Source organism: Microchirus variegatus, assembly GCF_963457635.1.
Source record: "Microchirus variegatus genome assembly, chromosome: 13".
NCBI lineage: Eukaryota > Metazoa > Chordata > Actinopteri > Pleuronectiformes > Soleidae > Microchirus > Microchirus variegatus.
Window position 1 is genome coordinate 21,500,658 of NC_139814.1, and position 24,495 is coordinate 21,525,152.

General features: G+C 42.2%; 1 protein-coding gene across 1 annotated transcript; it reads right to left on the minus strand.

Annotated features, from left to right (window-relative positions):
* Positions 1-13,096: 13,096 nt before the first annotated feature.
* On the minus strand, positions 13,097-22,879 carry erf (Ets2 repressor factor; the record flags this gene model as incomplete). The annotated part of the gene is made up of 4 exons (XM_083899678.1): positions 22,772-22,879; positions 17,222-17,334; positions 14,207-15,120; positions 13,097-13,735 (listed from the first exon to the last, which is right to left on the minus strand). The coding sequence occupies exons 1-4, from the start codon at positions 22,801-22,803 to the stop codon at positions 13,097-13,099; spliced, it is 1,698 nt and encodes a 565-aa protein (XP_083755804.1). The 5' UTR covers positions 22,804-22,879.
* Positions 22,880-24,495: the final 1,616 nt, after the last annotated feature.

Consider the following 24,495-nt stretch of genomic DNA (forward strand, 5'->3'; position numbering starts at 1 on the left):
CACCAAAGAGTGGGATGCACGAGTCAGCTATTTTAGAAGCCTTCGCAAAGTTTCAACAATCAAGCATATAATTTCATAACTTACCAAATGTACAGCTTGAAACAGGCCTTTAATGACATCTAGTGGTGAGCCTGCAGATTGCAACAAACAAAGGGTGTTAACCATACATGTCAGGGAATTATGGTAGATTTTACTTCAGAATTTTGACTTTTTCGCTAATATCCGATAAACCGATATTAGGATAGCTTTGGCAACAACTAATAACCAACACCGATGTATTTGTTTTTCCCTGCGCCCAACTGCAGAGGTCATTTAGTCTCCTCTGTAGAAATTAACATAATCTTTTCAGTAGAGGGTGAAGTCAAGGAAGTAGTGGCGTATTTAGTCATTACTCATGGTGTTTGGCAATATCTGATAATACATCTCAAAGCCAATATTGCCCAATACCAATATTGTAAGAGTTCATGAAATCTCTCACAACTTTCTACACTCTTTGATTGGTTTATGCCGTGGGTAAATGTGGGCGGAGCCATTCTCTAAGTATGGCTGCAACAATTATTAGATTTATGGGAATTATAAGCAATTATATAAACCTACCCATGGGTAGTAATCTGCTCTATACTTGTAATAATTTAAATGTAATCATTATAAATCGTGAATGCCTGGAAACATGAAGGCTCCCCCTTGTGGCACTAGGACTGTATGTTGGTGAGCTACAGTAGACATGACACGCAAGTGACTCACGCGAAATAATAAAAAATTTATCTCTATTCACGATGACCCTGATGATAAAGATTCACCACAATCGGCTTATTGTGAGTGCTTTTTTATCGTCTTGTGCATCAATATTGTGTATTATCCAAACCAGAGCAGACAGAGAGAGAGAGAGAGAGACAGGGTGTGTGATGTGTGTGTGTGTTTTCAAAACAGGTTAGACTTCCTTTAAAGAACTCTAAACATCTGACATGACAATATCAAATTTAACGGAGATCAAGACCAAAATGTGTTACGTTAAAAACCAGCTCAGAGACGTCCTATGTGCTTGTTATGCACATGCACACGCATGTGATCTACACTGTGTTCCATGTGAGCCACAGGTTTGAGTGAAGTTTCAAAAGAAATCCACAGAAAACACCAAATCCCACATTCACAGACTCTCCTGCTCTCTCTCTCTCTCTCTCTTTTTCTCAGCCCACAGATAGTCAGAGTTGCTCTAAACTGCAAGGCATCCCTTAGTCCCGCCCCCACGGCCAATCAGAGCAGCCGCAGGAGGCTGTACGTCACCAGAGCGGCACGCGATTGGCCGAGAGGCTCGGGGTCTGCAGGCCAATGACCGAGTGCTGTGGTGAGGTCATCGTGCTTGTTGCCATCAGCTCGGCCAAACAGGAAGAGCAAAAACCCTCAGTGGGTAACTTAGTTCAAACATGGGATTATGGTTCCTGAGAGAGTGACCTATATTCACTGTGGGACTCTCCCTGTATGCACTCACTCACACACACACGCACACACAGGAGGTGTGAGGAGGAGGGAGGTGTGCATGTGTACGAGGAGAGCAGGTACAGGTTGTATCTCACAAGAGAGAATACAAGACATCATGCAAACAAGCTCACACACGCACACACACACAAAACATGGTGGCTGCGATTTCATAACACACTACTGCTGTGTGGATCGCTGCGTATCAATGCGACACGCTGTTTCTATAGCTTACAGGCACAGATGGTGAGTTTGGTCAATGATGATGATGATGATGATGATGCTACGGGAGTGAGATAGATGCAGCACTGCAGTCTCACTCACACAAACACACACACACACAAACACACAAACACACAAACACACACACATCACAGCTACACACACAAGTGGGTGCATGCATATAAGCAAGCACCTACACACACACATAGAAAGCATAGTGGGGTTATAACATTACTGGGCGTTACATAAGATGTACGTGTAGTGGCGCACACACACACACACGGACACACTGGTTTCTATGTCTTCAGAGGACACTGCATTGACTTACATTCATTTGCTGGAGACTTAATCTAAACTAAACCATAATTACTGCTGCCGTAATCCTAACCCTGATCCTCACCTTAACCTCAACCTAACTTTAAAACACGTCTTCACCTTAAAATGTAGTCATTTATGTTATGAGGGCTCAATTGTTGTCCCCATAATGTGGCTGTGTAAACAGATTTAGGACCTGTGTAAGCACTTTTAGCATGCAAACACTCACTGTGGCACATCACACTTCAACATAATTTTGAATAGGACACTCACAGCCCCTAAGCCTAGCCTTAACATCACAACTAGTTACGTCACCCTAGCCCTTAACCTAATCCTGGTTCTAGCCCAAACTCTATAACCAAGTCTCAATCTAGGTATATCCTAGTGTGACAGAAGGTGGAAACCAGTCAAAATATCATCACGTCCTATGGTTTATGTTTAATGACCTCATACATAACTTAAAAAGTCTTAAAATTACTTCACAATTTCAAAATGGCCTCACATCCATGGGTTGGAAACACCACAACCTACCCCTTCACCCTAACCAGTTAATACCTTTGAGGTTCTGCCTCACTGGGACCAGGCCTTGGTCTCCATGAGGTCCATTGGTCCTGTGAAAGTGTCCACCAAAAATAATCTGAAAGCCTAGGCTACTACAAGGCTACTATTGAACAACACCAGCTGTCAATCACACTGCTGTCCACTCACATGTGTTTACAAAACATCTCGCAATTCTGGAGTCTTCAAAATCAGAGTGACTTCAAGAATAGCTGCCACTTCGCCTCAACCTGGACGACTATGTCCACTTTCATGTAAGGTCAATGGTTCTGCCCAGTTCCTAAAGACACACACACACTCACACAATATGCAGCGTCTATGCATTTTAAGGCCATAACATGAGCAACATTTGACTCAAAAATCAGTGAAAGTCAAAGTCCAGTGCGAGGGTTGATTCTGCAGACACAGAGACTTAGAGCTGCAGTCACTGATCGCTCATTCACCACAGATTCAGAAAATGTCGGGTTGGGTGAGTGCAGCCTGCAGCACGTAACTTTGAGTGGCAGCTGGTTTCTTAAAGGCTCTGTCGAGACACATTTAGAGACAGAAAAAGTGAGATTCGAGTCTGACAACAGCTTCAGAGACGAGGCTGGGCATGAAAGGTGTGAGGGGGAGCTCCGCGGTGAAAGGTAGAAGTGAGACAGAGGAGGAGATATATGAAAGACGGGGCTGGTTGGTGAGGAGGATCTGACTCGTGGGAGCAGACAAAGAGGGACAGAGACGGTCAGCGAGGTCGTCTCAGTTAAACTGAAAGTGAGTCTTTTGCAGCAGCAGCAGCAGCAGCAGCAGCAGCAGCAGCAGCAGCAGCAGCAGAAGTGGAGCTGCTGCTGCTGCTGCTGCTGCTGCTGCTGCTGCTGCTGCTGCTGCTGCTGCTGCTGCTGCTGCTGCTGCTGCTGCTGCTGCTGCTGCTGCTGCTGCTGTGTGAATGAGAAGCATAAATCCACAGCGGTATCAGCTCCTCTGAGCACTTTCTAAGAATGAGACGCCGAGCTGCCGCTAAGCCACACAATCCCAGTCACTTTACACTAAATGCATTATGGCCACTTAACTGCTAAACAGCTCCAGGGAGGCTGCACTGAGCATGACCCAACACTCTGACACTGTCCACTTCAACTGTGTGTGTGTGTGTGGACATGTGGGCTGGTCCTCACAACTTTAAAGGACTTTTGGTTGAGGATGAGGTAAAATGTTAGTGTGGTGATGGTTCAGTCACATTACTGTTGTGACAAATGTCATGTCCATATATGGTAAGGAAATGTAGTGTGGTTAGGAGGATGAGGTTAGGGTCAGGTTCAGGTTAAGGTTAGTATTAGTCGTAGTTGTGGTTAAGAATTGAGTAAATCTCCTGAAACTGAATGTAAGTGAATACAAACACTGACCTTGTCAGGACCAGTCGTCCTCATGGAGACCAAAACCTGGTCCTGACCGTCATTTTTGAAGGAACTGGTTATGCTTAGGTTATCAGATTTGAATTGTAGTTAAGTTAAGGTTAAAGGAAGGCATTAACTAGTGAGGGATAACACTTTGTTTAGGCTTAACTCCAGCTCTGCTCTCCCCCATCTCACTTTGAAGGTGGAGTAGATAATGAACAGAGAAGCTGCTGATAAGGACACTAGTCATCACAGATGTCCTGAACACAACCGAGTCAGTCCTGCTCAGAACTTTTTATTACATCTCAAAGTTTAGATGTTTTTCGATAAAAAAGGCATGTTTTATTTTGAAATTTGTACAGAAAAAAAACTGGATCAGGGACAAGTGAGCAGCAGTGGAAGAACATCAAAAGTGTGACTACTCAACTGCACACTTTTCAGAACAAACAAAGGTCACTTCTTCTGCTGCACTTACTCCTATTGCACAATAGATGGCACTGTCCTGTTAGTGCCCTGACATGCAGATGTACGTCTCTCTCTCACTCTCTCTTTGTTTGTCTGAAGCTCAGTTTATTCGTTTATCTGATTGATCGATTCGTGCGGTTCTGGGATTCACGCGCCAGTCTGACCTCGTCTCACAGTCTGACCCTGCTCGTGTTTGATGGACTCTGTGACCTGACAGTGACCTCCGGCCTGAACCTGCGAGCAGCAGCAGCAGCAGCAGCAGCAGCAGGTTTGTCAGGTTCATGGGAAAACACGTCAGCTGAGAGTGTGTTCTCTTCTCGCTCCTCACACAAACAATCAGTCCTCATTACCGAGAAGAGAACGCTGCTGCTGCTGCTGCTGCTGCTGCTGTTGCTGCTGCTGCTGCTGCTGCTGCTGCTGCTGCTGCTGCTGCTGCTGCTGCTGAGTCACAGGGACAATCTGGTTCCTGAAATACACTCACACTCACAGCTCTGCTGCTGCTCCACAGTCACAGTGTATAATCCTCCACACACGCACTCATCACCTGCCTGATCCACTACTAACACAATACTTATACGGCTCGTCACCTGTGAGATAAACTGTCATTGTAATGTCATTAATGGCTCCATGACGCTGAATTAACAACTGTAGATGTTGTTAACACTGCAAACCGTAATCATCGCAAGAAAGTAAAAGACGTAGCAATTGCGTATAAACAATAGATCCTTTTTTTGTACTAACAATCTATTTCAATGGATTTTTAAAATCATTTATTTGAATAAATTTGTCTCAAATTGTGACAAAAGTTGCAAATAATCAGTGCCTTTCAAAGTGTGGGCTGTGATAACCTGGTGGACCATGGAGGTATTGCAGGTGGGCCTGTTTTATAGACTGCTAGACTATGTTAAAAGTTTTCCCACTTTTATTATTCACATTTAAATATTAACTGCGGTGTTCCTCTAAGTTATACCACAAATGTAACTTAGGTATATTTTGATCACTAGTCATATATTTATATGTATGATTACTCATTGGTTACAGGGGAGCATATTTTGATTTTGTACAATATTTATTTATTTTATCAGTTAATGTCAATGTTGTACTAACTGTGATAGGTTTTATATCTCAATTTATGTTTGTGTAATTTCAATTCTCCTTCATATATTCATGGAACGTATGATACGTCTTTTAATTAATTAATTATTATTATTTTGTTATATATGTAAAAATGAATAAATAGCAGTAATAGCAGTAAAGCACCAAAGCAAATTCCTTGTATGATAACTGTTTCTGTTAAAAATACAAAATATGGGTGTGGTTTTGCACAATTTAAGGCTTAAATTTGGGGAACACCTAATCTATATTATTACTATTATCACATATTTTCAATAGATTTTTTACATTTATTAAATTCAAGTCAACATGTTTCTGTGTTCATTTTGAACAATCCGTGCCTTGTTTTTCTTAGTTTCTCAGACGTCCAGTGTAAACGTGCGGCAGTTAAATCATGTGTCATTAATGACGTGTGTGCGTCTCACCAGGTTGTAAATGTTGGAGGTCCAGACCTTTCTAGTGTGACACGCTGGTGAAAGTGAGGGCGGAGTGACTGAGTCCCAGCAGGATTCCTGCCACAGCGCATGATAATTAGCTTCCGCTGTGATCTGTTCTCTGTCTGCGGCGCTCTCTGGACTCTGACCTCTGACCTCGTCCCCTCAGCCAGAGCACAATCCCTCCCCGCTGGAAACCAAACAGCCAAACAGTCCCGTCAATCACACTCCTTTTAATGAGGCTCGTCTCCTGCTGAGAGCAGCGGCAGATGAATGCTTGGAGAAACAGAGAGTGGAGGAGGAGGAGATGGAGATGGAGGGGAGGATGAGAGGGAGAGACAAATGATGCAATGATTAACAGATAATTTTGAATAAGAAAACAATGACAGTGGAAAAGAGGAGAGTGTGGGAGGCATTACATGTTAGATACTGACAGAGAGGGGGTTCTGCAGCAAACGTCACGTTTATGAAATCTAAACAGAGGAATACTAGTTACTGTTTTGTCCACAAACAGAAATTATTGGGATGGAATGATTTTTGAGTTAAATTCAGCAAAAACTCAAATTTAAGAAGGAAAATTGTTGGCAATAAATTTAGTAATCAATTCATAATCGAGTAAGTATTTAGTGCATTAGTATTTCCTGAATTGTTAAATACAACATAATATATTACATTGTGTTCTATATTCAGAAGAGCACGTTTCTGCATGAATAAGACATTAACTATGCTACATTTTACTTTGCTGAGCTTTTACTTGCATTCATTTGAGTGTTTTTCACAGTTTTGTAGTTTGTTTCTACTTTTTCTTTAAGTATATCAAGGACGAAAACAGCGTTTTTAAATTTTCATTGTAGGCCTAGTGTAATTATTTTTTACAACACATATATATATATACATTAAATAACATATACAGTTATCTATAACTATTTATACAACATTACTTAATACTTATTTAATAATCAGTTTAAACACTGCTTTACTTCGAGATTTTGTGCTTGTGTTTATGCTAAGATAAGCTAGCTAAAATGAGCTAAATATGGAAATTTTTCCTGGACAAAAACTTTAAAAATCGAAATAAAATTAGTCACACGACATGTTATACAGTGTTATATTGTCTCTAAATATATAAAGTAGTATTTCCCTCTATTTTTTAAATAATTAAAACGTTTTAACGATTGATAAAAAAAACATTTGTATACCTTTCGCTCCCGGAAGTAGTACTTGTGGAGTCGTAGTACTACAGGCTGAAAGCAGATGGCAGCAGAGTCTGTGGGAAGGGATTGTTAACGGTTATACAGTGGCATTCAATTCATCAGTGTTCCTTCAATACGTTTCACATTTAAACACGGGTTTAATTTAAAATATTTTAGTTGGAAACTGTCCAGTTCACGTGCATGTGACTTTTCTTTTGTTGTTTTTGAACACTATAAAGGTTAAAAGGTGAATATAAGTAGGACAAACTCTAATTGTTATTCATGTTATTAGCTCAACACTGAGGAGAATCTGTGTCTAAAAACATCATGTGTGTTTGTGGGAAAAATCAAGTGTTGAAACTAAATGAATAATTTGCCATTTGGAACAAAAATTCAGTGGACTGAGCGTCTCAGATGAATATTTCTAGTTTGTATGAGAGTTAAGTTAATATATTTGGATTTTTGTGCCGTTTGAAGTCGAAAATAGTGATTGATCAAATAACACGTCATTTGATCAATGACGTGTTTTTGGCCCTGCAAGATATGAAATATACAACTTGATGGGGAAAAATACATGCAGATAAGTCTTAAAAGTAGTAAACAAATCTACATATGACCATTATGGACAAATGATGACTTTCTGATCAAAATAAACATATTTACCATGTACACAAATATGCAATTTTATAATAAATGGACATTAATAAATGACAAATATTGGCACGATTAATCACTTATTAAGTTGTAAGGTAAATGGGGCTCAAAGGCAAAAGATAATCAAGAAAAACAGAAGGCAACGTCCATTTTTAACCTTTTTTAATGAACCCTGATTATTGTTTAATTACAAATGAAGATGAACAAATAAGAAGAAAAATAAACAGGTGGATCCTCCCGTGATTAAAAAACAAGAAGAAGAAGAAGAAAAGTCTCCGTCTCTTCTCTGGAGTGACACTTGGAGGACAGACGGAGACGAGAGCAGAGGACGTGTATGAGGAGGTTCATTCAAATAATACAATGGTTAAACAGTACAATGCTCTTTTTGTTTATTACAGAATCCTCCAAAATGGAAAAAAAATATATATACACAACATCGAAAACACAAAAAAAGGAAAATAAGTCTCTCTCCCCCCTTGCCGGTCTGTATAATATGGGGGGGAAATGTGACCCTCCTCTTCTCCATGGTAACATGATTATAAAATCATTGTGAGTAAAAAGAAAAAATAGAAAAGACTGCACTGAAAATGAAAAGTTAAAGTTCATGGAGACGAGTGCAAAACTGGAACAAAAAACAACGACAACTCCAAACCAGGAATTCATGGAGAAAAAAGAGAGAGTGAGAGGAAGAGAGAGAGAGGGTACAAAATAATCAAAAATAGTCATGTTAATAATAATATACTGTAATAATTACAAGAGTAACAGTAAATACGTCTGAAAACATACAGAAGAAAAAAAACGATGACAACAGCAACGTAATGAAATTGAGGGGGTGCAAATATCCACCTGGTCGGGAAACACTTTCTTCTTATGATTCTTCCCTCCTGTGTTTGTTTGTTTGTTTTTGTTTTTGAAGACACGACAGGCAGAAACAGCAGCTCTCGTTTTGTGTGTTGATAACGCAGTTTTCTGCCTCTTTTGCCCGAGGAAGAAAAACGATCCCCGACAAATGGAGACGAGGACGTGAGACTGGAGCTGCTCGTTCACCAGGACACAAACTATATGTTGATGTCGTTTTAGGTTTTAAAGCTAGAGCTGGATCTTAACTAAGTATATAACTCAAATATATCAGAAACATGACAATTAAGGCCCCGTCTTTCACAATGGACAAGAAACGTGTGGATGACGTATGTGTGTGTGGGGACAAAGAAACCCCCCTTCACACACACACACACACTGAGCAAAGCAGGTGAGTCAGATTATGGTAAGTCCCTCTCTTTCTTCACTCCACTCTGAGGTTTTGTGAGGTCATTTCCTGTGTGTGTGTGTAAATGTGTGTATGATTAGAGAGACTATTGTCACGCTTCCTCTCATTTTTTGGCCACATTTAAAAAAGGTCCAGTGTGTAAAAAGTGACTATATTACTACGCACAAGTATGTCTGTATAAGTTTATAACAGCTAGGGCTGCAGCGATTGTTCTATTAATCGATTATCAATCTGTTTACTAAATCAATGAATCAATGAAGTTTGAGGTTTTTTTTTCAGCCTTTTTGCTTCCGTGTAACAAAGAAAATCATTAAAACTGAATCATTTTGGTTTGTGGACAAAAACATAATTTTCAGATGGATTTCAGATTTGGGAAACAATAATTTGTCATTTTCTGACCATATTCTTGACTAAAAGAAGTACTCGATTAATCGATTATGAAGATAATTGTTAGTTGCAGCCTTAATAATAGCTTTAATATTCCCTTAGCATTAGAATAAGCCCTTGTACTTTAGGTAAGAGCCTTTCTTTGCTTTGTGACAGCCGGCATCTTGTGCCTCTCGTGTTTCTACGGCAGCCTGATGATTGTATAAAAATCTGTCAAACCAGACTCTTTTCTGGTCTGTAAAGGCCACCGTAGTTCCCTGACGTACTTGGGGAAGGAGAGGATTGAGAGGAGTGTCAAACTAATTCTGGACCTTTAAGTCTGATCGTCATCACCACTCTCTCTCTCTGTGTGTGTGTAGGTGTGTGACATTGTGGTGGTTATGGCGTCTATTCTAGAACAACTGTGGCAGCGTCTGATGTCACATGTGACGTCACCCTGCTCTCGATTATAGCCACAGTGAAGCCTGACTGTAACCAGCACTCACTCACACTGTGTGTGTGTTCTTATATTTCCTGCTTTGTGAGGATATTTTGTTAAAGTGAGGACATTTTGGCTGGTCCTTACATCTTTAAAACACTTAGATAGTAGTAGTTGTAGGTTTTAAAAAGAAATTTAGATTCAAACCTATCTTTGTGAGGACGTATTGGCTGTTCCTCAAATTTTTTAAAGGAAGAGAGACTTAGTTTTGGAGTTAAGGCCCGAAATAATTGGGTTAAAGTTAAGTATTAGGGCCTCAGGTTATGATGGTTAAGGGGTGAAGGATTGCATGATGTGTCCTCACTGTACACAAACGTGTGCAGCTGGAGTCCACAGTCCACGCTCAAACCAAAGTCCCGTCATATCAGCAGCTGCTGACACCGAGGTTGAACTCGTCTTTCTCTGAACACACGAGCTGCCGTTTCCACCTGTGCGTCGACATTTTCTAACAGGAGACGAGAGTAAAACTTTGTCTCTCTCTCTCTCTCCGAGTTACGAGTTGTGTTAAAAACAAATGCGCCCCGCTACAACACGGCGAAACACGACTCGACCCACGATTCGCTGCACCCTCCTTTTTTCCCCCCTGAATGCACCATAACAGTTTTTTTTATCTTTTATATTTTTTACAATATAAATATAAAACTCCCACAGCGGTGGCTTTGTTTTTATTTGTTTTTTTTTCTCCGCTGCAGCTCAACGGTCGCGAGAAGGCAAGGGTGAGAAGGCAAAGGCTGAATTATACTGGTGATAATATGCCCGTTAGAATATATATATACACATCTTTACCATTAAAAATATCTAGGATTCTTTATTTGTTTTTTTTTTTAAAACTGATTTGTATCAAATGACCATATTGAAATATAATATTTGAATTCAATATATATTTGAATAAAATATATATATATGTGTAGATTCACTTCTTCTGTAGCTCTTTTACAAAAACAAAGAAGGCATGGTGGTTGTGTAAAATATTTTTTCATGTGGGGGGGGCTTGATAAAATTCATGTTGGCTTGTTTTTTTTTCTTTCTTTTTAAAAAAAAGGCACATTCTTATTTGTTTTGTTCATTAAAATGGGCAAAATATCTTGTTTCCTCTTCTTTCTTTAAAAAAAAAAAAACTACATAAAACGAATACGTCATAAAAATAAGTCGTCTCTTAACATCCCAGTGAAGGTTTGCCTGAGTTAGCCTTGATGCTCGACATTCATTACATGCTTCCCGCTTCTCAAAAACATCACATGAACAGATCGGGCTTTTGTTTCTTCGACACAAAGCCCTCGGATGACTGCAAAATGCCCTAAAATACTGTCCATGTCCTCGGGAGGCACGAGCTTTTCCTCCGACAGAGAAAGTCTTTAAAAACATCGACGAAGAACGAGGGGGAAAGGGAATGCACAAGAGAACTGAGGATGTGTGAAAACGCTCGAAAAAACACAAAAAAAGATGGTGTGGAGTCACGCAGGGACACGAGGATAGGAGGTGGGGGTGTTCAGCGTAGACGCCCACCTGTCTCTCCCTGACGTTTTCACACCACGCACACATTCAGGAGCGAGCGTGGCTGTAATTACAGTTCTGTGCGGAGCTGCTTCCTCCTGCAAAGTGTGGAGGAGACAAAGATGAGACGCCTCCGCGGCTTTTCTGTACAGTGGGGGGAAAAAAACGGCCGCGTCCGACACCGTCGTTGACAAAGGTCTCACAAGAGAAAGTGAACCAGGTTGAGTTTGTGGCCCTCAGTGTTGACAAATCCGTCTTTATACGCTGTAGTGAAGGGTGAGGATGAAGAGGTCACCCGTGATTCAGTCCATCAGCTGCAGAGAAGACTGACGGTTCAGTTCTTTCACGTTTTTGTTCGTCGCCCTCCATCTTGTAAACGACAGCCGCAGACACACTTCTGTAATCTCCGTCAGCGCCGTTTTGTTCAAAGCCATATTTTAGCAACGACACAATCTGAGGAGAATAACTGGGGGGGTTGGTCATGTCGCGGCACTGCCCTTTTCTGGGTTTTCTTCTTCTCTCGCTCTGAGATGAGAAGCTTCTTCAAACGAGCAGGACGCAAGTGAGAAATTCCTTCCAAGGTGGACGTGAGCCATTAAATCCCAGCACAGGCGTGATCTGGGCACAGGTGTGATGATGTGAGCTCATCGCTGGCAGACGTACTGGCACTATGAGGAGGCTCTGAGAAGGCAGTGTGCACTTCCTAAGAGATTTTAGACCCAGAGCAGACCCAGTTTTCTTCTTCCTCTCTCTGTGGGGGCGCTAATGTTTAAACAGAAGTCAATGTACAAAACCAAGTTCATCTCTTAGTGTTGCAAGACACAGAGGAAACACTGCTGTGTTTGTACCGGGGCTTAAAAGTGTCTTTGTTTTTTAACGTTGCACCGGCACGTGTGAGTCTTTAAATCGTGTTACATAGATCATAACACCTAACAGTACTGACCACTAAGTTATTAACAGAGTAAAAGCTGAAAGGTTAAAAAGGCAGGTCAGGTTTTGTGAAGTGTGGCTGGTATGAGGTACTGAATAAAATGGATGCCCGCGAAAGTCTGTGATAACGTGGTCTTTAATCTCGCTGCTTTACAGACGTTTACAACGGAAAACTGAAGTCTGAAAACTGCGTTTACTCTCACACACCAAAGCTCATGGAGACACAGGAGGTTCAGGTCCACTGCTGCCTCATGTGGTGAGTGAGTGTCACTTACTAAAATCCACATAAGTCACAAAATAACACATTTGGACAAACGGAGGCAGCAGTGGATAAAGAAAAACTCCTGTGCGTCCTCTGTGGACTTTGGTGTGGGAGAGTAAGAAAACCTTCAGTTTCCCGTGTTGATGCCACACTTCAACTTAACCGAAATGGTCTTTTTAAAAAGTAATGCAGATGTAAACTATGTAGAAGAATATTCCGTCTTTGTTAAGTCATTTCAGGAGCTGATGTGAGGCTGTGAGGTCAGTGAAAAAGTGCCCGACTACTCCTTTAATTACTGTGCCTACGTCGCACACATGGCAATGATAAGAAACCTTTCAGTTCTTTCTTTACAGGCCATTATGATCTATGAACAACTATTCAGCTTGTTACCAAGACTCGCAGACGTGTGTGTTTTTGTGTCTAAGCAGATCCCCTGTGTGTGTGTCTGTGTGTGTGTGTTTAAGCACACACGTGCAGCTCAGCAGCCAGTGTTCTCCAGCGACAGCTGTGCCGTGGCCCTCTGCAGCTCGGAGCTGGCTCGGCGTTGGGTGGGTGGCGGTGGCAGCATCAAGCCCAAAATAACACCTTTCCCTCCTCCGTTTTCCACCTCCCTTCCTCTCCTCCCCGCCTCCTCCATCTCCTCTTCCCGGTCGGCCCTCACTTTCTTGTCCTCCGCCTCATCCCTCTCTCCTTCCGCCTCCATCTTCTGGTCCTCGCTCCAGCGGCGTTTGAAGCGCAGCTTGATGGGGATGCATTGCGTGCCGCCAGGGCTGATGGGCGCCAGCTGACTCGGCTCGCTCTTCAGGCTGATAAGAGGGAAGGGCAGGGCGGAGCTGCCGACGGGAGGCGTGGCCGGGGTCTTGAAGACCTCATCTTCGTCAGGATCATCGTCGTGGTGGTGGTTACTGTGTGGAGGAGGAGGAGGGAGAGGAGCAGAGGGGCTGCTGCCGCTCCCGTTGGCCCGAGGATGGCTGTTGAGCTGGTGGTGATGATGATGAGCTGTCGGGGCGAAGATGTCACCTTCATCGTCCTCGTCATTGTGATTCATCTCGTCTTCCTCGCTGATGTCAGTCACCTCCACTTCCTCCTCTGACTCAATGTCAGATATTGGCTCCACCTGGAGAGAAATGAGGTTTGAGTTAATTTGATTTATGGACAGATGACTCACCATTTCATGCACACTCGTTCAAATATGCAGAAATACAGCTTCAGATATGTCAGAATAGTGACGTTTGAACACATAAATGGCTCTGTGTTTGTTAGAAAACTAAGTCTGGAGGGAAAGCGACAGATCTTTTTCCCAGCGTCTGTCCAATATTGGTCAAAATCATTGAATCAGATATTGGACATAGTAAAATCTGATAAACCCTTTACAGATTCAGATGCTGTAAAGAGAGACACACCCTACCACAGTCATGTTACCAGGTAGTGAAGGCTCCAAATGTCTGTCACTGCCTGTAGCATTAGCACAAATTTGTTTTTAATAGACATTATGTAGAAAAGCCATTCCAAAAGAATTATTTTTGGACACTATCTCCACGTCGTAGACAGACCACAAACATGTCTTCTTCAGTGTCATCAGTCTCACCTTGATCTTGGGAGGTCCTGTAGCCAGGACTGAGCTGCTCATCTGTCCAGAATGACTGAATGACGAGGACTGGCTGGAGGAGGATGAGGAAGTACACGCAGCCAATGAGCTTCCTGAATCCCTCTGCTTGCGCCCCAGCGGAGGAGGCTGCAGCTTGAACTTGAACGGAGACGGGTGTTGCTGCGCCTCCTCTCCACCTCCTCCTGGATGCTGGCCGAGCGAGTGAGAGAGCGGCGGCAGGGGCGGGCCGTGGAGGTGGTGAGCAGGCAGCTTCTCCAGGGTGGGGCGGTGGGGCTGAGGGATGATGATGTTGGGGTAATGGAGGAAAGCTCGGGGGCTGAGGTGGTAGTTGTAGACAGACTGGGTGTGGGCCTGCAGGTAGTGCTTCATATCCTCCGCGTTGAAGGAGAAGTGGGAGCCCATCATTGGTGAGGACATGGAGGGGGAGGGGGTGTAAGAGAGATGGGGGGTGGGGGTCATGGAGAGGGCGGGGGACAGAGTTGGAGCCAGGAGACTGCCAGGGCCGGGCAGGGGGGAGACGGGGAACGGAGACAGAGAATCTGGATGGACTCTGGGTGCAGGTCTGGGGAGTCCGGCAGGGTTCGGACCTCCACCGTAGACCCTGAAGAGAGAATCGTGAGGCAGGCGGGGAGGAAGCAGACCTCTGAACGCCCGCTCGGGCCCCACACCTCGCTCATCCACCCCCACGGCCTCCTCCAGCTCTGAGTTGGTGGAGGTGCCATCGCTGCAGTCGCTGACGGAGCCTCGAGCCATGCGACGGGCCACGGTGCTGAACATGCCCGGGCTGCGCAGCTCCTCGCTGGACGAGAGGATGTCTGACGGCGTGGAGGGGGGGAAACGGAAGTGGTTGCCTCCAGATGGCACCGGAGGAGCGCTCTGAGGGATGCCTCGACCTGCGAGGAAGAGAGGTCAGAGTGAGAAACATGAACGGTCTGCTCAGAGACGAGAACATTCGTGGATATAAAAAGTAACATGGTTATAATCCTTAAAACAACAGTTGTTCCAAAATAACTGCGCCTACAAACTTTAAACAACTAAAACACTCATGAATAACTTAAGAAAAGGTGCTTTGTAATTTGTAACATTCACATGAACCAAAGTTTAAAGTTATTTTCTGTCTGTTTATGTAAGAAAATACTATAAAAACGATGTGTTTGATTCTCAGGGCTTTTGTGAGTTTGAGTTCTTGGTGGGTCACAAGAGATTTGTTTAGAATTTAAAATGGACAGAGAAAAACAGAGAGAGAGAGAAGAGTAACTAATGAGAGTAAGTCACATCTCTCATAACTCCAACTATTTTACCCTGAGGGTCGCAGGCACTCGCAGAGAAAACACAGGCTAACACAAAGCCACAAGATCCCTCTTTAAATCCCCCCCTCTCCCTCTCTCTCTCTCACACACACCCACACACACACACAAACATGTTCTTATATCTTTGTGAGGACACATCATTGACTTACCCATAACCCAATCCTATTTCTAACCCTAAAACCAGGTCTTAACCCTGGAAAAGCCCTTTAAAGTTGTGCAGCACAGACAAAATGTCCCCATAAAGATAGGTTTTTAAGTTGTTTTTTTTTGGTGGACCTCACAAAGATACAAGTATAAGCACACTCACACACGCACACACACCAGGGAGACTGTGGCACTGCAATAAATTCTTGGCATCTGAGCACGTGCCAGAATTAAATATTGGAAAATTCGCTCTTACTGCCATCACAAACATGGGCTGGGTTCCTCTGTTTTTTCCAGTCCCACAGAGAGCGAGTGAGTGCGTGTGTGTGTGTGTGTGTGTGTGGTTCTCTCACACATCTCACATCGGTGATGAGAAAAACTGCGTGTTATGCGTGTGTGTGTTTGCGTAGTGTATGCATAAGCGAGCATATGTGCTCGTATCCAGATTGACGTGGGCATGTGGGTGTGTGTAAAAAAACCATCATACCAAAACCATCATATCACAACATGTCAGCGTGTCGGCCACATCACACACAGGCTATAATTTAAGTTTGGTGCCGCACTTGTGTCGCCCGTATCCAACGCTACATATGGGCTGTGTTTACACTGGGTGGCCGGGACCAGAACAAGAGACGACTTCAGAGACGGAGGGAAGAGGAGGAAAGATAAAAAAAAAAAATAGGACGTGGCACACTCGTGTCTTAGCAGACACACAAACACACACAAACACACTGACTGTAGCACATTAGCTCCATGCAGCTGGCTACAGAGCTAGCAAGTAGAAGTCAACCGTATATTTAGCTTTTTCTCCTTCTTTCCACTCCATGTCCAAAATCAGTAACCAGTTATTGAACAACGCTAATGCTGTGTTTCTATCATGGTTTATTAAAACAAGCTTCCTGATTTTATAGCTTGTTAAAAAAATTTTTTGCTTTTGTGGACAAAAGAAATCAAGTTTCTGAGAACAAAAAAGCATAACTTGTAAGAATTGGTCAATACATTAACATTCGACGGCTGTATGCAATAATTGCTACACTGCACGTAAATCACAATATCTGTTTAAATAAAGGGCACAAAATGCCCCAAAAAGGTGAAGGAAGGTGAATAAGAAATTACATTTGTGACATTCTGGAGGTATGAGAGTGTGGTCAACGATTATTCCCACCGTCCCTTTAAGAACCACTGAAATCTGTGATGGTCAAAGCAGGAAAGGCTCATTCATATGTTTTTAGTTCTTTAACTGTGAAGTCATGTTTGAAGTCAGAGGAAGAGGAAGACAACTTCATTCCGTCCTTGAGCCAACACTTTTTTGAACAGGTCCTCAGTGTTCAAGTGTGATTCTGCTATTCAACAACTAAAGACTTTACATAAAGCAAGAAGGAGAAACGAAATGTTAAGAGATGAGTTTTAAGATCCTGCACTTTTAACAAGTGGTGCTTAAGAAAACTTTTACTTTTTTTCCCCAGTCTAAACTGCCTCAACTCTGCGGAAATGACAGAACCTGTATGTGCTTTAGCCATCAAAAGTGTCGTCTACGTACCAGTGCCCATGTCGATGAAAGGGTAGTTGACCAGCACTAATTTGTTGAAGTTGAATTTGTAGGTGAATCTCTTCCCTTTGGTCTTATGGAGGATCCTCTTGTTGTAGTAGTATCTAGAAGAGAGAGAGAAAGGAAGAAGAAGGTTATCTTCCACTGTGTTGCTCTGATAACTACATGAATAAAAATATCATTGCATTATGAGCACAGTTTAAGATGATTTACAAAGAAAGGAAAAGGCTGAATTCCTAGTATGTTCAATTCTAACGGTAGGGTCACATCCTTTTGAGAGGTCTGACCACAGGCGTACGCCCTCCCCCAGTCTGAGAAACACTGGATTACATGCTGCTCACTATAAGTACACAGAGTTAGCCTTTCAATTCCGACTGTGATTACTTAGTGCGGTAGCCGTCCTGACGACTGACCCAGGCGGGCTCCATTAGCACGAGTGCATTAGTCACTGTCGGTGCACACAGGGATGCAGAGGAGTGAAGAGCGAGTCGTAGACAGCTCATCTAAAAAGATGATAAAATGGCTCCCTGTGACTCATCGATAGCCTCAGGACCGAACCACACATTCATATTTCCTCACACAGTCTATCTCATTCCTTTGTGACTGGCTGCTTCATTCTGAAATAAATAGTAAAATGTTATCTTTATTTTCCCACCGAGTCAGAATCCAGATTAAATAAGAAGCAGGCAGATGCTCAGTGGTTGACTTTGTACACATACAGCTGATTTTAAGAGAATATATGACAATATAGATTGTAACGCAAGACAGGACGCTATTCTTTGTTTGCTGTAAGGTGGCGGGATCTGTAAAGCAAGGCCCTGCCCTAAATATCACATATAAAGGCCGTCAAAGCCAAACTATTTTTTATTATAAAGCCATCACACACTTATTCAAACAAACTCGTGGTAAGAATATTCCATGTCTGCCAATAAACCCTTTCCTTGGTTTAAAGGCTGTTGCATTGATAATACATTAAATATATGTATATTGGTTAAAAAATACATGAAAGAGTAGATATTTTACTTTATTTACAGTGAATTGTCACTCTCTCAAAAGACGAAACATCCAGCGTGCAGCTTTATATCCCTATCTGGGTTATATATGTGAAATATACAGAAATATTGATTTGGTTTATATCATGATATATATCAATAATAATACGATATTTTTTTGCCATATTGTCCAGCCATATTACACACTGGACCTTTGAATAAACATACTGGTGTATTTTAGAAGTGAATTGTACTTTCTAATAAAAAACCCCAGCATTTTTTCACTATGAACTGTAGTTAATGATGTAAATATTAAAAACAGCATTTTCCTCAAATCTGCTAAACAACTGACAGCAGCTGAAAATGACTATGAGTCATAATGACGAAGCTTTATCCAGAATGAACAGCATGTTAGTCACAGGAGGTTCGTACAATAGAGAACACAGTGGAGCAGGATGGTGTGAACCAGGATAATCACCCAGCCTCTAAATGACTCAATGAGTGAAGCGTCTCTGCTTCTTTTTCCTTCTGACAGAGCCGACCACTACGCGCACACACACACACGCCCCCACACACCAGCACATGTAACACGACCAGATACAAATCCACACAAAGGAAAAAAACAGGCACAAATAAACAATACAGCAGCAAAGTAATGAAAAAAAAAAACACCAACCACTGTGGATATGAAAAACAGATGAGAGGTGATTTGATATTAGGTAATATCATTACTCAACTCTACCCACACATGCACACGAAACACGCAAAGGTGAAGAAATATTGAGTAAACTAAAGAACTATTCACAAACAGCAAACAAGTTTAAAAAGGGAGTTTAAAACTATGATTTATGTAATAACGTGAATGTTCTTAAGGGGGTAAAAGATAATTAAAATGAACTGATCTTATTTAACCATCAAAGAATATTGGGATTAAAAGGATATTATTTTCCATTTAAATGTAGAGCAGTAGCAATCATGTGTAAAGCTAACATTTCTTAACTGAAGAAATGTTAACTTTAGTGAATTTTTCACTCTCGTCTGTCATTTTACAGACAAAACTGGATCAGGAAAATAATCAGCTGATTGGTTTTTGATTAAATTAACAACAGTATTTGCAGTATTTGCAGCAGTATCTCAGTGTGGGTTTAAAGGGGTTTAACTGAAAGGAGTACATGAATGTTTCTGAATCTTAATATTCAAAGTCAGGAATATGGTTTGTGAGTTGACGACAAATCTGTGCTGAGGTTCAGTTCAGTTCTCGAGAAGCCGACAGAGGTGCAAATTTACAAGTCTAAGGTGAACTAATGCAAAACACTGAGTGTACAACAATGACAGAACAGACACACACTCTGCAGAAGGTTTACAGAGATTTGTGAGTGGGTGTTAGCAACATCAGGCCTGAATTTGAAGACAAAGATGAAGGGACATGATGTTAACAGACGGCTGCATGCATGCATGGATGGATGGCACTTTAAATGAGTCGTGGGGGAAAAGGTCACACACACCACGGGTGTCTTTTGCGCTGCCCGACTGTGATGCCTCCTCTACCACCTCACTCAGGAGGAGCTAACAGGTGAGATTGGATCCAGAACCAGAAATACTCTTTGTGTCATGACGATTTAGCTCCAGTGTCCACCAGTTCAGTGACTGTGTCAGACGGAGTCTGTGCTCCCGGCATGCAAGGAAGTAACTAATTTAACTTTTTAATTAACTGATGCTGATGATTCACTAACACAGAAAACAACTGCTTTACAAGTCAGTAGTTTGTGTGCGTCAGATAGAAAATGACGTCACGGCAGTTTCATGGTGCTATGATGACTCTGAGGTACCAAAGTTATGGAAAACCATACCAAACTGAGTAGAGTTCAGCCGTGCCGAGTCATATAGTGGAAAGGCGCTATAAAACTGACTAGGGAATTCAAAATGGATCTAAGGCCAAACTGCACTGACAGCGCCATCTGCTGCAACACACCTTCAAACAGTATTGATTGAACATGTGACACATCAGTCTCACACACTGGACCCAGACTTGCTTGCGGTCTTCCTGCTCTTTTAGGACTATTTGAACTTCCTTCAAACAAGCTACAAAGAACCTCATGAGTATACTCATGTATACAAAAGAGTACAGACTCAGCCGTTTTCTACACACATATGCTTTAAAAGCATGAATGAACACACACACACACACACACACACACACGTGTGCCAATGCATGCAGCACTCTCTTCAAAGGCGCTGAGAAGCATCAATCAAAAACTTCACAACAGAGACCAAAACTTCCCTCTGAAGGCCTTAGACTTAATTAACAGCCCTTCGTTCAAATAAAAGCTTTACACACCACAATAAAAGGCCTTCACAGCAAAGTTTGGATCCAGCTGCTGCTTGATGTTCAACACTCGCTGTGACCAAAGTGAAAGCAACAGCAACTCTGTAACACACTGACTGTTAATATGCTGTTAAACATTTGTGGGCTCCACTTGTGCTTACAGGTCATTAAGTTTCAGTTTTTAGCCCTTTATTTTTTAATGTTTTAGTGTGGTTTTTGATTTGTTTTGAGTCACAATACATAAGCTTGAATGATGTCAGAAAGAAACAGAAATGGAGGATAATTGAACCCCAACAATTGCGCCCAAGTCGTTTTATCTAACCCTAACCAAAAAATGTATATATTTCTGTCAAATTTGGTATGTGCATGTAGTGCATGTAGTATCAGACATTACCATCAGATTAAATTTAATTCATATCTGAGCCAGATTACAGATTTGGCAGCAATTTATATTTAACAGAGAAACTCTTGTTTAACACATACAGATGCATATACAGTAGCTCAGTAACATCTGAACAGATCTGAATACATTGCAAGTAATGGCTATAAGCAGGTTACACACTGAACCTATAAATAAACTACCAAATTAAAGCAGAACTATTCAGATTTTTACCCTGATTTGTCAGTTTCAGACGCATTGTGATGTTTAAATGTCTAGTTGTGAGTCGATGCTGGTGGATGTCAACCAGCTCTATGGTTCCACGGCTTGTTTTCGCCGGCTCCTTCCGGAGAAGGGAAGGGGTAGTTTAAGTGGTAGATGATGGATGGATGAATGTTGATGGTATTGTCATAAAAATATGTACTCCTGTAAACTGTAGGGGGAGCTCCGTAGATTTAAAGGCAAAAAGGCGTACAGTCTTGCAAATTTCCACTTTAATAATGCACTACGTCGGCATCAAACATAACTCAAACACAATGTTGTGATCTGTGAAGTGGTGATCAACGATATTCTAAGATCAAGATAAGGCTGGGTGTCTTTAAATATGCAGTCAGACAAATAAAGGTTGAGGCAACAAACAAGACACAGATGGGCTGGAGGAGGGCTGACATAACAAGGTGTTAAGTGTGTGTGTGTGTGTGTGTGTGTGTGTTGATGAGGCAGTGTAACTAGTCATCACCATGGCAAACTATAACCCACACTGCCTACAACACAGGAGGCGACACTGATGACTAGCTGTGTTCCTGTGTGTGCATGTGTTTGTGTACACGGCGATGAGGGAACAGACTGGCAGCTAAATAAAAACCCTGCAGCATCCCACATGTGCTCTGCGGAGAGAAGAGGAGAAGGTGCGTGTTTCTAAATACGCCGTCGCCCTGGTGTTTGAGCGTGCGGCGCTAGCTGCTGCAGCCGTCAAAAACAACAACATTGCACGTTTTGGTTAAAGGGTTACAGTGCATTAAACACAAACACTAATGATGGAAAGGTGAGGGTTAGATTCTTGATAGTGTTACCGTGACCTTGTTTTTCACCTTTATTATAGGCTTAAAAAGCAGATTCTATCACATTACAACATTATAAATCTGAAGATTTCACCCATGTCTGAGATCATTTTAAAACGTAAAACATGGAGGAGGCACAGCGCACTCGATTACAGCTTTGAGAATAAATGACTGCTGCGTGACGTACACGGTTATCCTTCCGTTACCCTGTGGTAACTGCAATGTCCACTTTGTTACCACAAAACAAACAGGATCTATTTTCGTTTAGCACAGTTCACGTGGAGTTCAAAAAACAAACAGGATTCTAGTTCCTGAAACTCAACACCAATACGATTGCCTGGTATCTTTAACGGTATCAGAGTCATTCGATATAGAGGCGCCAGGCAAATATTAGTGCCGGTCGTGACAATGCCATTACAAAGCACAATACACCGTTTTTTGTCATTTATGTTAATATATCACCAACTAGCCCCGTTTAAATGAACGTGAAACTTTCAGTCACAAATTCTGCCTTTTCATAACCCCAGCTGTATTTATTCAGTTGTTCCTGTAAATGATCCTGCCGTGTTCTCAAATAACCTCATGTATACTCAAAATGATAAATTCAGGAGTGACATATTCAGACATTTGTAAATTTGGACAATTTCAGGAAAACTTCCAGACTTCCTTATACGTCTGAAACCTGTTTCAGTTTCAGTTTCCTCATTCGGTGACATCCACATTCAACAGAACTTTACGTCACTCCGAGTTTCTCTCAGCCCTTTTTCGCCCACTTCCCCTCACCTCAGAGCTCGGCTGAGCTTGTCGTAGTTCATCTGCGGTTTACACTTCCTGGCTCCCCACAGACGTGCCACCTCGTCCGGGTCCTTGATGACGAACTCGCCGTAGTCTCCCTGCCAGGCGATGACATCGTGGTACTCCTCTTTCCTCAGCAGCTCCAGGATGAAATGCCACAGCTGGATCTGCCTGGAGCCCGGGCTCGACTCGGGCTTGTAGGCCCAGTCTGGGAAGACAAACCCTAAGTGATGAGAGGGGAGCCGTGTTCAAATGGAGGCACATTCAAATTCGGCGGGGGGATTTAACTGGACTATGAATCTGGTGGCTGTGCTCTGTGTGGATCTGGGTTCACACACCTATTCTAGGGTCGAATTCAAGCACGTTTTAAGCACTTTCAGTGTCAATTTTCAGGCTTTTTCAGCCCTTACGGCTGCGGGAAATTCCATTTTTATAAGAACACAGTGTAGTGCATACTCAAACTGATGATATCACGGTTTAAAATCACATTAAAAGACATGGCGTTACGCTATGAGCAACTAAAATGGTGTTTCATAATAGCAGAAAGATTCACAAAAGTTAAAATGTGTCACAGACAACAGTATTTTCATTCATCCATCTAACATGCAAAAATACTGAGTCACATAGCGGATCATTTTGACAGAATTCAGTTAACATTTCAAACATCTTCAAGCACTTCATTAAAAATTCAAGCACTTTTCAAAAGCTTGAAAACACAACATCAAAATCAACATATTTTCAGGAATTTCAAGCACATGTAAAACACAACACACAAGTGAAAATGTGTAAAAGAAAGAGAGAGGACTGGACCTTTTTAACGCTACAGAATTGTATACATAGTTTATGTACATTTAGGAGAAAACGGGATCTCATGGTTTTAGGAGAGCAGCGATCACATTTACAGACGTTCTAATGCAGATTTTGGCCGAAATTCGGCTCCCACCGCGTTCAGTCATATTAAACTACATCGGTATCAGCATCAAAGCTGTGAAATCAGCACTGTTTTAAGAGATTAACAGACCTTGAGAGATATGAGCAGACAAAATATAAGCTATGGTTTTATAACGACTATCAGAACACGCACACACACGCAGCATTATCCAACAGTTTAAAGTATAGGCTTTGTGTTGTAAAGAAGTGGGTGGCAGTAAAAGACTCAACACTACTTCCACACAAGGCCGAGCTGAAAGGCTGAATAGCAGAGGCACCCAGTGCGTACATGCACACACACACACCTCATTAGGACCAGATGTGCCTTGGCAATCAGGCTGAGAAAGCCGAGGATGGGAAACATATGGGCACAATATAACAATGCTGAATTTTGTGTGCGTGTTTATGAAAATGCAGTATCCTAAACACCAGGGTTACAATCATTTTCCCACACTCCATAAAGCCCATTATGTCTACACGTACAGTGACAGTGAAGTGTTTACAATGATGCCCTCAAGGCTGACCTACTATTAAGCTATGAGGCGGTGTGGCCCGCTGACCCGCGTCTGATGGCACTGCATGAGACGGTAAAGCAGAATATTAAAGGCATGGCATCGGCCTTAACGTGAAGGGAATTCTGATCGGAATGTGCTCGGGGGCAGCTCGGTAACACCGCAGCGCAACCACATAAAAGAACACGAGAGCAGATGAAAAGCAGATAAGATGACATAAAAAACAACAACAAAAGAGTTGTAAAAGTGTTTGTTGGGGGGAAAACAGAC